General features: G+C 53.8%; 2 protein-coding genes across 4 annotated transcripts; both read left to right on the top strand.

The window, feature by feature from the left end:
* Positions 1–1379: 1379 nt before the first annotated feature.
* Positions 1380–7450, top strand: ATG101 (autophagy related 101). 3 transcript variants are annotated; one of them, XM_088799481.1, is made up of 4 exons: positions 1380–1495; positions 1778–1906; positions 4406–4724; positions 6761–7450. In XM_088799481.1, the coding sequence occupies exons 3-4, from the start codon at positions 4473–4475 to the stop codon at positions 7163–7165; spliced, it is 657 nt and encodes a 218-aa protein (XP_088655607.1). In that variant the 5' UTR covers positions 1380–1495; positions 1778–1906; positions 4406–4472; the 3' UTR covers positions 7166–7450. The 3 variants fall into 3 exon arrangements, with proteins under 3 accessions (XP_088655607.1, XP_088655606.1, XP_074181758.1); XM_088799480.1 differs by having other exon boundaries at positions 1778–1902; positions 4401–4724; XM_074325657.2 differs by having other exon boundaries at positions 1778–1902.
* A 1667-nt stretch (positions 7451–9117) lies between these two features.
* On the top strand, positions 9118–12849 carry SMIM41 (small integral membrane protein 41). Its single transcript, XM_074325658.2, has 2 exons — positions 9118–9864; positions 12468–12849. Exon 1 carries the CDS (start codon positions 9433–9435, stop codon positions 9703–9705), a length of 273 nt encoding a protein of 90 aa, XP_074181759.2. The 5' UTR covers positions 9118–9432; the 3' UTR covers positions 9706–9864; positions 12468–12849.
* The last annotated feature ends 790 nt before the right edge of the window (positions 12850–13639 follow it).

Raw genomic sequence — 13639 nt, forward strand, 5'->3', positions numbered from 1 at the left:
AGAGCCACTGGTACTCGTAGTCTAGAGCCAACTGTACCTCTGATGATCAAAATGTAATCCTTCATTGATTCTGGAGTCTTCATTCAGTGGTGTCCTGCAGCTTGAAATTGGCCATTGCAGAAAATGGGCAAATACTGCTAATCAAGGCATTGCCCCACAGAGAGCAGGTGTTGAGGGTGGTGTATTGGGGTGTAGTCGTGCCCAGGAGGGTCAGGGTGGTGAAATTAGAAAGAGAACTTCTATAGTATGGTAAGGAATCCTGCATTTGAACTCCAGGCTCTGCCATTTACCAAGTGACCTTGGGCAAGTTACTTAACCTCTCCTAGCATCAATTTCTTTATCATAAGATTACATTAATTAACATATAAAACTTACAATAATGCCCTTTCTATTCCATTTAATAAATGCTACGTATTATTATTTTGGGAAAGAGTGTATGTAGGAAAATGAGCATCTTACTTCCCAAGTAAACAACTCAAGAGTGTCTCCTGTTGGGGTTGGGGGTGTGCCAGGTTCTGTGGGCATTAAGAGAGCAACTGACAAATCCCCCATCTGCCCGGGCTTACAGTCTCCATGGAGTGCCAACATGCTCCCAGGAAGTTACCCAGCAGTAAAAATGCACTCGTATTCGTATACCACTTTACAGTTCACAAAGGTTTTTCATATGAAATCTCTCTGTGATCCTCACAACAGCTCTCTGTGTGAAAGGAGGAAATCAGAAAGGATGAGTGATGTCAAGAGGCACACACAGAGGCCTTACAAGAACTGTCACCAGATTGGTCAAGGGAGAGCATGAAGTTGTGCTTCTGTATGACGATAACAGAATAAGGTTGAGTCCCTTTCTACATTATCTTTGTGGGGCCAGGGATTCTGTCTGTTATGCATTGAACAAATTAAATGCATTGTCTTGCAGTACAATGGCCCGGGCTCATCTCCAGGGCACTTCTCCACGGGTCATGCCCCCTGTCTTGCGGGATCGGTGCCCCTTCTAGGGCCCTGAGCCGGGAGTGTGGGACTCCGCCCTAGGGGCTGGCTCGCCGCGCAGGACTGCTTTCAGCCTAGGGAGGCAGCACAGAGCTCATCGGCCTCTCCTTCCCTCTTGTCTCTATGGCGGAAGTGAGTTGTTCCAGCCGAAGCACAACAACATTCTCGGTGGTGGAAGTGAATGGACTCGTCCAAATGAGGGGGACACTTCTCACCATCAAATTTTAAAATCCGAGAGATAATCAAGAACAAGGTAGAACACAAATTACAGAGAAGTCGATGGCTATGTTTGTCTGCTCACGTGGATGTAAAATGGTCTGGACAGCTGCACTGGCGGCCAGGCTCGGCCAGCTGTGCTCGCCCTCGCCCGTGGTCGCTGGGGCAGGTGGAGCCGTCCGGCTCTCAGGGGCGGGTACGGCTTCCGGGGCCGGCACCGCGTCCTGCCGTGGTGGTCTGGTTCCGCGGGCAGCTTGTCTGCGTGGTCGGGGGTCCCGGACGCGGGCTCAGGGAGGTAGGGGGACGTTCTAACTGCCTGGTCCCTTCTTGTGGGCGAGCGCGGGCGCTCTCTGAACTGGCGGGAGGGAGGGCGCCCCTCGAACTTCCGAGCCCGGCCAGGTGGGGCGTGGGGCGCGACCCTGAGACCTCTGCGGAGTCAACTTCTCCTCTGGTCCCCGAACTGTGGAGGTTCTCGGAGAGAGGCTGTGGGAAACACGGGACCCGGGATGGACTTCTTTCCTGCATGCCTCCTGAATGTCATGATGCTGAGCTGAATGCTTTCTGTTTTTGCTTTTAGCCCCTCTCTTGAGCTCGATCGCCGCGCGGAAGTTGTGGAGGACCTGCAGAGCTCGCACTTGGACGCGAGGAGGAGGAAGGAGATGATCGGAGCCTGAGTGACCCGCTTCAGCCTCTACGCGTAAGGTGGGTGGCGTGGGCTCCAGCCTGGTTCTGAGAGGGCATCTGTCAGTCTCTGCCCCTGTGCTCTGCAGACCTGGGCCTTGGGGGCACCAGAGGCACGAGACTTCCCAGGCCCAGCTCTGGAGAACTCCCTGCTCGTCGGAGGTGGGGGTGAGGGTGAGGGGACAGACATGCTCATCCCAGACCAGAGCTGGCTGCTGTGGGAAGGAGCCTGGAGTTGGTCAGTACTGATTTCCTGGAAGTGTGGAGCCTAGAATAGCGCTGAGAATGAGGGAAGAGCCTGGCCTTGGGGCAGAAGTGAAGAGATGGAACACTGGTTGGAAAGTTTGTGGGGGACACCAGAGGGGGGAATTGTGGAAGAAAGAGGAGCTGGAGCAGAGCTGGAAGTCTCTAGATGGGAAACTGCTTCGTGGAGTTAAACTAGAGGGAAGAAATGAGCAAGAGAGCCCTGCTCATCCTTAATCTAAGAGCATAGGTGAAACCCATCCAGCAACCCTCGGAAGGATCTGGAATTCCTGGGTCAGGATGAATTGAGCAGTAATTGTATTAGGTTCCAGGTACTGAGTTTCTGGTGATGAATAGGATACAATCCCTGTCATTAAGGAACTGTGTGCCTAGTGAGAGATAAGACAGGTTAACAGCTATGAAGAAATGACTGCTAGCTCAGGTGGCCCCGGGCTGGTCGCCTAGTGAGAGGCAGAGCCAGCTTGATTTCTGACGTATGCCCTGTGTGTTCAGTGGTGAGCACCACTGTTTAAGGGGAATAGAGACAAACGGAAATAAACAGAAGACAGCTGTAAGGATGCCATGTGATTTTGTTTACCTGTGGAATCTAAAGAACAAAATAAAACAACAAAAAAAGAAATGCTGTCAGGATACTGAGGGGATAAGATATGTTGAGCTGATAGGTTTATGGTGGCTGGAGACTTTTGCCTGTGGAAGGGGTGAGGGGGTGATGGAACAGATGCCTCTAAACATCTGAAAGGCTTGTTTTTGCAAAGGGTGATATTTATTGTGTGGCGCCTGGAACCAAAACTAAGACTAGTGGTTTGGAGCACTACGAGACAGATGCCTTCAGTAGTAGGAATAACTGAATAGAGCTGTCTAAAGATGGAATGGTCTGCCACGAGAGACAGTGAATTCCCCGTCAGGGGAGGTTTATAAGCTGAACACTCCCAGTCAAGAAACTTGATGGTTCTCTCTCTTTCTGGGCTCATGTTCAGTTACTTAATAAATTCTTGTTCTCAAGTCTGTTCTTTTCTTCCCACTCTCTCCACCATTGCAGTTGTGTAACCTTGTATCATCTCTCAGCAATAACAATATAATAATTACAGTAGCTAATGCTGTTTACTACTTGCCTGGTACTGCTTTAAATGCGTTAGAGATGCTAAGTCCTCCAGACAACACTTTCAAGGTAGCTATTGTTAATGTCCCCTTTTTATAGATTAGGGTAACCGAGGCACATAGGAGTTAAGCACCTTGCCCAAGAACACACAGTGAGCAATTGTCAGAGCTGGAGTTCCAAATCATATCTGGCTTTAATGTCACTGTTCTTAACCACTATTCTGTTTTACATGTGTTATTTTATTTAACCCTCACAACAATTCAAATTTGCAGATAAGAAACCAGACTCAGATAGGTTGTGTGATTTGCTTAAGGTCACAGAGCAAGATATGGAAGAGCTAGTATTCAAACTCAGAACTGCTGGAGGTAATCCCCACAGTCTGCATTTCACTCCCCCCACATCCATTGAGCTGCCTCTGTAACTGCTACTATTGTTGTGTCCTCTAACTGGACTCCTTGCCCAGCTTTTCGGCCTTAAATTGGCAAGTTTTTACCCCAGAGTCTGGTTGGCCCTGGAAATACGTGAGATTTTGGGTGTATTGCATGGTCAGACAAATTTTAAAGCCCAATCGTCTTAACTTTCATTGACTTCTCAGAGCAGTTTGTGACCCCAAACTAGTGAAGAGCAATTCTTTGCCCATCAGCCAGAGTTAACTTTCAGATGCACAGATTTGTTCTTGGCACAGTGGTGCACTGACTCTTTACTGCCCCCAGGACAGAGTCCAAATGCCTTAACCTGGTCATTCAAGGTCCTGGGAAATCAGACTCCGATCTTCCATTTCTTACTGCTACCTTCTAGTCTCGCCAGTGTGGTAATGTTTATCTGCCTGTCTCAGCTCCATCCTGGCAGCTTCTCCAGGGCAGGAGCCATGCTTGTCTTTGAATGGCCAGTGCCTGACAGCTGTTGCACAGTGAACATGTGCTCTGAACAGCCCTGAATACCACAATGGAATTCAAGCCTTGGCGGGTTGTTTGGCCTGGTACCTTTGAAGCTCTCCCCCTTACTAATCCCAAAAGTCTAAGATTTCTGATAGTATGTGCTGCCGAAATGCAGAGGAGGGCTATGGAGGCGGGGACTGGGCTGGGCCTGGAAGGAAGTGAGCAGGTAACACGCGGATCATTGAGAAGGTGTCAGCGTTCTGACCTGGCTCTTGCAGGGCAGCCCCGGGGTGGGGTGAAGCTCCCGTCTTGTCCTGTCCCCCACCCCTGTGTGGGCCGCTGACGGCAGGATGAACTGCCGCTCCGAGGTGCTGGAGGTGTCGGTGGAGGGGCGGCAGGTGGAGGAGGCCATGCTGGCCGTGCTGCACACGGTGCTTCTGCACCGAAGCACAGGCAAGTTCCATTACAAGAAGGAGGGCACCTACTCCATTGGCACCGTGGGCACCCAGGACGTTGACTGCGACTTCATCGACTTCACCTACGTGCGCGTCTCCTCGGAGGAGCTGGACCGTGCGCTGCGCAAGGTGGTTGGAGAATTCAAGGTAGGGGTGGCACGCGCACCGCGGATAGCCCTCCACCCCACCTCCCTGTTGGACCATCTTACCTTTCCTGGGTGTGTGCGTGGGCTTCTCTCAGGTTCTAAGGAACAGGCATGTTCAGAGCCCTCTGGGAGTGTGTTTTTTGGGGGGTTGGTGGAGCAGAGGGGGCTCGTATAAATGCCAAGGAAGAAGGAGAGGAGGGAGGCCTCAGCCCTGGCAGTTGGGTCCCCTGGGGCAATCACTGCCCTGTGCTCTTCACTTGCTCTGATTCCACAGCGCTGTCTACTGACACCTTTCTGCTTCCGCTTCCATGTTTGCTTTCGCCCGTCTGGGCCTTTGCCACACAAAACTCCTGAGGGAGGGTTGCTGGGCTCAGGTGGTTGCCATCCAGCTGGAGCATCCCTTTGGGCAGTGTGGCTCGTGTTTGTGTGTGCCTGGGCAGGCCTGGAGAAAGGTAGAAGGGACACCCCAGATGGCTAATGTTGGTAACCTCAGAATGTGGGAACGGGGTGTGATTTTCAGTTTTGTCTTTATTCAGGGTTGCAGTTTTTCGCGATTTCAACAAGTGGGTATTTTAAAATTTGAAAGTAACAAGGGGAATTTTTTAAAGGTACCATCTCAGGTCAGAGGAGGAGGGTTTTCCTGTCGGACTTCCATTCCACAAATGTTTGGAGAGTTCCTGTGCTGTGTCGGGCACCGTGTGGACCCTCTCCCAGGCCACAGCTTTCTCCTCCCCTGTTCTTCTGAGCCCAGAAAGGGCAAGTTCGTAAGAGGTTCCTGTCCCCCTTCCCGGGAGGCAGCGGTACTCAGCATAGTGGTTAAGAACATGGACTCTAGAGCCAGGCTGCCACTCCTCTGGGCCTCAGTTTCCCTGTATATAAAATTGGAATGAGAACCATACCTACCTCAAAGGTGTGTGCACTCTGAGGAGGAAATGAGTCAAAGATGTCAAGTGCTTGGCACAGCCTTGCACACAGGAAGCATTAGAGCAGCGTTAGCCGTTATTACTATCGGCCAATGGCGTGTGACCTTGGTTTGTCCATGAAGGACAGACTTATTCCCTGATGAGTGGTTCAGGACTTCAGGGAAGCATTCTTACCCTCTGGGTTCGCTCTGCCTAACTCAAATGGAAAGGAGCTTCAGGGTCGCGGCTGCCCTAGGAGGAGGAGTGTGGGGCCACCACCTGCCATGGGGGTGAGGGGAGGCATAGGCAGAATTATTGGGTCAGGTAGTTCCATTTGCTGCTCAGAGGAGAAGCAGCCAGGTCTGGTTTTTCCTTCCCCTCCCTTCCCCCTTTTGTTCCTTGACTTCTTTCTAATCAAAAACCCAGGGATCACTGGGCTTTATAGTCCCCCCCCCTTTTCTTTAGAGACGATATGAGTTTAGGTTGTCATTGAGTGAATGAAGTAGAAGGATTGTGCTTACCTGGCAGTGAGGAAGGCAGTAGGGTTCACCTGGGGAGAAGGAGGTGTTGGAGAACGTTTTGAAGGATGGGGACCCTCGCACCCAACCAGCCAAACCCAGGAAAGGGTGGGGTTGTGGAAGGAGAAGGAAGGCACTTCATGCAAAGGTGAAAAGCAAGGATTTTGCAGTCAGACAATCTGGATTCAAACCTTGGAGCGGCCAGTCACTGGCCTGTGACTTTTGGCAAGATAACTTGACTCTGAGCCTCATTTTGCCTCAATAAATTAGAGGTAATACTACTGCCTCCCAGAGTTGTTGAGAGGAATGAGTAGGATTGTGTGTGTAATGTGCCTGGCCCAGAATAAGTACTTAAAAAACATCAATTCTGAGCAAAGCTGGAGGAGTTGGGCGAGGAGACACATTTTGTTGTTTTGCTTGAACCACTCAATTTTAGGCAGGCGGTTTGCTGTGTCACATCACCCAAATCCTTTTACCCTCTCTGGGTCTCATTCCGTGCCCTCCCTGAAGGATTAATAGAGTGAGGAGAGTGTAGTTTCCTGGGGCGTAGGAAGCAGGCGCTCACGGGGTGAGCACGCCTGTCGTGGCCTGCTCAGCTGTTCTGCCTTCTTTCCCAGGATGCACTGCGCACCTCTGGTGGCGATGGCCTGGGGCAGATGTCCTTGGAGTTCTACCAGAAGAAGAAGTCTCGCTGGCCTTTCTCAGATGAGTGCATCCCTTGGGAAGTGTGGACGGTCAAGGTGCATGTGGTCGCGCTGGCCACGGAGCAGGAGCGGCAGATCTGCCGGGAGAAGGTGGGTGAGAAGCTCTGTGAGAAGATCATCAACATCGTGGAGGTGATGAACCGGCACGAGTACCTGCCCAAGATGCCCACGCAGTCAGAGGTGGACAACGTGTTTGACACCGGCCTGCGGGACGTGCAGCCCTACCTCTACAAGATCTCCTTCCAAATCACTGACGCCCTGGGCACCTCGGTCACCACCACCATGCGCAGGCTCATCAAAGACACACTGGCCCTGTAGGCCTTCCTGGGGCCTCGGGCGTCCTCGATGGCTCGCAGACCGTGGCCTCCAGGGGTTGCACTATGAGGCCCTTGGGGCTCTGGAACCTGCTCCAGGTCCTTGGTGAGACTTGGAAGGGCCATCCCCTGGCTTCCTCGATTTGTGGTTGCCAGGCTGGTCAACCTCATAATCGTCACTGACGGTCAAGTCCGGCCTACACGATGTCACCACACCCATGGTGGGGTCCCCCTTCTCCACTGTCCAGAAGCGCCATCGCTAGGATGGGGAATAAAGTTAAGAATGTGACTTTGGGTTGAGCCATCTCTCCCTTGCCTTGTGTCCTGCCCTGACACATGACACTTTCTGACAGACCTGTGAGGACACAGGTGTGCATTGAGGGCATTATTCCAAAGTGAGGGGAGTGGGTGGATGGGATTAAAGATAGATTAAAGCTGACCGATACTGAACTACGTAGGACGTTCATGTAAGCTGGTGTTATCCACCCAGGTGTGACCATGGTTAGTCCCTTGAATGAGGACACAGATCAGGATCTGTTGCTTTTCGATGTGGCCGCGCTGTCTGTCCTCTCTTCCTAAGGAAGCTGTAACATCCCTGGCCTCTATATCATGTGGTCTTGCTTTATGATGGCCCCGAAGAATATTTTTGTCTTCATAGAGCACACACAGGTCCCCGTGTGCACCAGAAAGCTCATTTGATTTGGGGTTTCTCTCTGGAGAAGATGGGCCAGCTTGAGACTGGTGTCTGGTGACACTTCCAGGTTGGGCTGGCCCTTGCTGGTTGTTAGAACATTGCTTTCTTTGTTAACACACATTTCTACACAAGCAAACTTAAAATCGAACTCCACTGTACTTTTTATGGATTTAGTCCATATTTTACAGTGCTTTTTGGTTATATCCTGGGCCAGTTCTCAAAGAGTAAAGGAACTGTGTAGGGAGGGGTGCTGAGGGTGAAATGGTTGGAGGGGAGGGGTCTTGCCCACGGTCCTGGAGCAGGTAGGTAGCCAGGATGACCAGGAAGTGTTTGCACATTTTTCTCATTCCAAGCCACCTTTGGCCACATGATGTTTCATGACAGGTTTTGTAATGTCCTACCCTGGATCTGTGGGGTATCGGAGAAGTCAGAAGGTTCTCAGGAGTTTGGAGATGGGGAAGGCCCATTCCCAGCAAGTCCTTGATGTGTGACCCCAACCTGGCCTGCTGTGGTCCAGGGGACCTTTTTTACCTGTTAGCTGGCCATCGGCCAATCCCTTCTGAGGGGTTGGCCGATACCGTTGTTTGCTAGCAGTGACTTTGTTTTACAGAGAGCTCAAGGTTGCTACAGGAGTTTTTAGGAGAGCTGGGCAGGAAGGTCTTCCCTACATCCCAGCTTCCCCAGGCTTTCTCCTTTTCTGCTCCACTCTCCCACCTTGGCTTGGCCATGGCTCCCAGCTGGTAGTGACCTCTTTGGTGGACAGGACAGTAACATCTCCATCCCCTTTGGAATTTTGATTTCCTAGAGGTAGTGGACTGATTTATTCAAGATCAGAACTGGAGCCCTGGTGACTCAAATCTGTGCTTTCCCATTGGTCTGTAACTCTCCTGGATTTCTGGGGACTGAGTAAAGGAACAGGAGTAGGCCTTGAAGTCTCTCGATCCTCCCCCCCTTGCTGCCTGTGAGGCGGAGGCGGCACTGGCCTGCTTGTCCAGCCCCAGGAGGCTCCCAAAGGAGATGATGGTAAAGGAAGGATATGCATGGCTCAGGTCTTAGAGGCCCTCATTTGTCTCCTGTTCCAGCGACCACCTGGGCTCCCGAGCAGTACTGAGTTGGCCCAAGGGCAGGAAGCCCAGGAATGGGGATGGCCCTTGCTTGTCCTGCGTCCTGCTGGGTGGGGGCAGCTCCCTAACTAGCACCTGGGATGGGGTCTGGAAGATCTTTCCGGGGTTCTAAGGGAGGTGCTCTCTCTTCACTCCCTTTGCCAAGTAGGAGAGAGAGCCTTGGGGACAGGAATCCTGGGTTTGGCTGGTTGGGTGCATGGGGCGGGTTTGAGTAAGTGCTTGGGTGTGTGAGCCTTTGGGGCAAGAAGATCGAGGGCCGGGAAGTCTGGGCCATAGTTCACATTGGAGGAGCCTTTTGTCTAGGGAGGGCCTGAGCGCTCTGCGCAAGGGATGGGGGTTAGGGTGCCTGGGATCCGCCCCTCGGGTTCCTCCCTGACGCAGCTCCAGGCGGGGCTCCCGCACATCTGACTGTCCCGCGCACGTTTGGGCACATTGGTCAGCCGGTACCGTAGCATGAACGGCTCGCAGGCGGGCGCTGCGGCCCCCGCCGCCTGGCTGAGCTGCTGCAACCAGTCGGGGGTGCAGCCAGAGCCCCCCGAGGGGTCACGCGCTGTGCAGGCGGCAGTACTGGGCGTGCTGTCGCTGCTCGTCCTCTGCGGGGTCCTGTTCCTCGGCGGTGGCCTCCTCCTGCGCGCCCAGGGCCTGACAGCGCTGCTGGCCCGCGAGCGGCGCGCATCGCGCGAGGCCGAATCCGGCGGCGCCAGCAGCGGGGACGAGGACTCCTAGGCGCCTGGCTGTGCTCGGGGGTTGCGAAGTCCAAGAGACCCTGGGACTCGGCATCTGACTGCGAGGGAGCTGCCCTGGGTGCCTGTGCGGCTGGGAACATGCCAATGGGTGCTGCAGAGAGAAGGCTGCGGCCTTTTGCCGAGGCCCATGGGTGCACAGGTGAGAGAGGGGGCAAAGGGGGAGAGTCACCTCTGTTTTGCCGAGGGGTCACCTCTATGTTGACGAGTACAGCCACAGAATCAGCTCTCAGCGCCTCTGGTTTCCGGTGCTGGAACACCCAGGGTAGGGCCAGCAGCTGCCTCAGGTGTGTGGGGATCTGAGGGAAGAGCCTTCCCTCCCTCTCCCCCATCATCTCTCCTGCAATGGCCTCCCCTAAGTCCTTTTACTCAGGTCACTGGGAGAGGGGGAGGCAGGGCAGATGGAAGAGCAAGGAGTCTCAGTGTACTTGGGAGCCTTCCTTCCCTGTACCCACACCGGCCCCCACTTTGCTCCAGCCCTGCCTGGGACTGAGCCCCACTCCGTGGTGCCCCAGCACTGCTCATTCCTGAGAGACTGAGGAGAGACACTGCAGCAGAAACTCAGACCACCTCCGCCTTTGGCTTCTGTCTTTTCCTCCCCTCCTTCTTGAAACTTGTCCTTTGAAGGGGTTTGAATAAGATTCCTCACTGTGACCTCCCGCCTGAGGCAGGAATGGGAGTGTGGGTCGTATTTTAGGGCATATCTGGGGGTTTGGGGGATAGGGAAGTGTGCTGGGGCCCCTTCTCCCAGCCCCTGCTCAGGTTGGGGCTGGATAGGTGGCCCAGAGCAAGGTGCTGTATGGTCTGCGTGTGTGTGTGTGTGTGGGGGGGGAGGGCGGTGGATGGCAAGGTTGCCAACAGCTGGGGGGCTTCAAAAGCAAGTTCTCCAGTAAGCTGGGGCTGACGATTCCCAGCTGTGAGGGCTCCATCTGGCTCTCTTGCCTCTGTCTCTCCAAGGACAGGAACCATCTGGAGAGAAGGGTCTGGGTGGCCTAAAGACAAGGTAATTCCAGGCCAAGGCCACCTTGGGCAGAGCCCAGGGGTTGGGCAGGGAAACCTTCACTGTCTCTCTCCTCTGTTCAGCCTTGTACCTAGGTGCTCCTCTTAGGTTTCTGTGGGTGGGGCTTGTCCGTTGGGGTGCCTCTGACTGCTCACCCCCCCCACTAGAGCCTCTGTCCTGCTTGCCAAGGGCAGAGGCAGGGTCCCAGCTTCCCTCTGAGAAGGGAGTCAGTGCAAGTGAGCAGGGGCTGGTGCTGGGCAAGGGGACAGTGTGGGCAGGGTGCCCAAACAGCTGTGAGGCTGACAACGCTTGATGCCTGCAAAGGGCAGCCCAGGATTTGTTGCTGATTCTGGCAGCCTGCCACTCTGGCCTTGCTGAGCTGTGGACTTCTCACCTCAGGATGCCGCCCTCAGCCCCTTGAGAGGGCTGGCCGGCTGTGAGGGGTGTGTGTGTGTGCTGCTGGCACATGGGCAGCAGGCTGTGCCCCGGGGAATACCCCCACCTCCCTACGCTGTGTTGTGGGGGAAGGGGTAGGAACGCCCTCTGTTGTGTCCAGGTTCATCCACCCGGGATGAAGCCCGTGCCTTCTGCTGCTTTCCTGCCCTTTCTCTCTGTGCTCTCCTCTGATTCCACAGCTGAGATGGAGGAGTCTCCATGTCCACTGTGCAGAGAGGAGAGAGTGAGGCGCCCAAGTGAATGACAGCTGGAGCTGGGCCCAGCGATTCCTGCTTCTGAGCCTGGGCAGGCAGGCTGGCATCTGAGTGAGATGTCTCCTCGTGGTTTATCCCTCTTCCTCTGTCCTCCTCCCCCACCTCAGTTTCCCACCACTCTTTGAGATGCTGATGCAAAATATGGCCTCTTCCCCACCCCCAAAGCAACTGGAACCCCAAACCCCTGTTCTTCTGTCCCTCTTGTCCCCACTTCCCTGGTAGTCTTGTGAGATACCTTCTTGCCACTGGGGACAGCTTTCCAGATGCTGCAGCAGCGCCCCAGCTGGGCTCAGCTTTCTTGGCCTAAACCTGAGGGGTGGGGGTGGGCTCAGAGCGTCCGCTGGACTATAATCTATGAAAAAAATCCCAGTGGTCAGAGCAGAGGCAGCAGAAGTAAGGGTGTAAGTTTGTATTGGCCTTCGGGTTCAAACCTGAGTGGTTTTAGGGGGATGGAGAGGTTTCGTAGAGAAAGGGCTAGTCCCCAGCATCATCGTGTCTGCTGCCACCCAGGCAGGGCTGGGGGGCGGGGGGGAGAAGAGGCAAAGGCTTTCTTCATCCAACTTCCTGCCGTTACGATCCCTTCAGCTCATGGCTTGGAGAGCTGGGGTGTGTCATGAACTGGGGACCTCAATGTTCCTGGGGAAAGATACTGAGATATTTGCTACGGAACTCTGACCCTGGTCAAGGCTGTCTGAGTGGGAAGGAAAAGAATTTAAAAAATCGGGAAATGGGTGCCGCTGTCACCCCCATCTCTCAGGCTCCAGCTGGGAGTGAGAGGTAGGGGCCTGGGTGCAGAACTGAGTGCTGTGGAGTGAGGCTGGGCATCTGGGTTCCCAACAAGCTTTGTCAGCCTGCACTGTCTTTGGGGGAAAGGCTGGGGCAACAGATAGGTGGAGATCTTGCCTTAACCTTCCTCCAGCCCCTGAGTTTCACCCTGAGCTGGAAAAAGTTGTTGGGGTTTGTCCAATTCATTCCTTGGCTTCCACAAAGCACAGCTCCTTTCCCAGCAAAGATGAGGGTGGCTGTCTCTTACAGATTCCTGAGCCTTGCGTGGTCTGTCCTCCAGAGAGCACTCCCTCCAGCCTTCTCCATCCTGGAACTCTGCTACGTTTGATTCATGTGCGGTACAGATGACTAACTCGGAGAAACCTGGTTTGTGGTGAGACCTCCATTGGAGATCCTTGCCCTTGGTTGCTGCCTCCCGTCTGCTCCACTCAACCTTCTGAAGGACTCGTGGGTGTGGGGCTGTGAGGTCAATGCTTCAGGAATGAAAACCCCTTGGTGACTGCTGGGGACCCTGAGCACTGAAGTGGCCACATACCCTGTGGGTCAGTGTTACCCGTTTGGAGTTTCGGCGTGGTCCAGCAATGCCCCGTCACTTCCTGTGGCTTGTTATTAAATATGCTGGTGAAGCAGATTTGGGGTATGCCCTCTGTTTCCAGCTCCTGACTCTTGGCATTAGTGGTAACCCCTTATCTCCAGTTTGAACTGTTTCTGGCAGATACTGAAATAGCAGCCCCAGCCGGAGCCCCTTTTCCCAGGTCTCCCCCCTGTGGTGGCTATTCCCTTTCCACTCTCAGATCTAAATCTAAGGGTGGTAGGAGGTGAGGCAAACGGAGTCTCACCCGGCCCTCTGCTGCCTCCATGTGGCCAGTGTAGGCAAGAACCCCATTTCATTCAACCCCATAAACAGGTCTCTCTGACCGGTATTCAGCCCTAGCAGGTGCCTCAAAATAAGAGTGGGTTTTGTGAGTGAATTCTAGGTTGTAACCCTTCTTGAACCCCAGTCTCTTCATTTATAAAATGGAGGCAACAATATCGTTGTGAGGATCAAATAGGTAATGTGCTTACTGGTAGATAAAAGGCTTTCTGCACTGCAGTTATCACGTGACGGTATTCGTTTCCCAGAACTGGACCCTCCCAGGGAAGATATGGAGAGTTACCCACTCTGTTTTTGGGACCGCTTCATGTATTCATCTTTGCCATGAGTATTTACTGAGTGACAACTCTGTGCCAGGCACCCCCTGGGGGCTGGGAAAGCGGGTGGATGAGACAGAACCCCTGCACTGGAGGGGCTCACAGTCTAGCAAAGAGTGCCGCTCACAAAACTGCAGTTAACGCAGAGGATCACAAGTGCTGGCATGCACAGGTCCTCAGAGCGACCTGCTCACAGGAGGGGGCGTACTGAATGGGTATTCACGGGGCGA

Source organism: Rhinolophus sinicus, chromosome 1 (assembly GCF_057876585.1).
Source record: "Rhinolophus sinicus isolate RSI-liver-muscle chromosome 1, RSI-T2T, whole genome shotgun sequence".
Taxonomy (NCBI): Eukaryota; Metazoa; Chordata; class Mammalia; order Chiroptera; family Rhinolophidae; genus Rhinolophus; species Rhinolophus sinicus.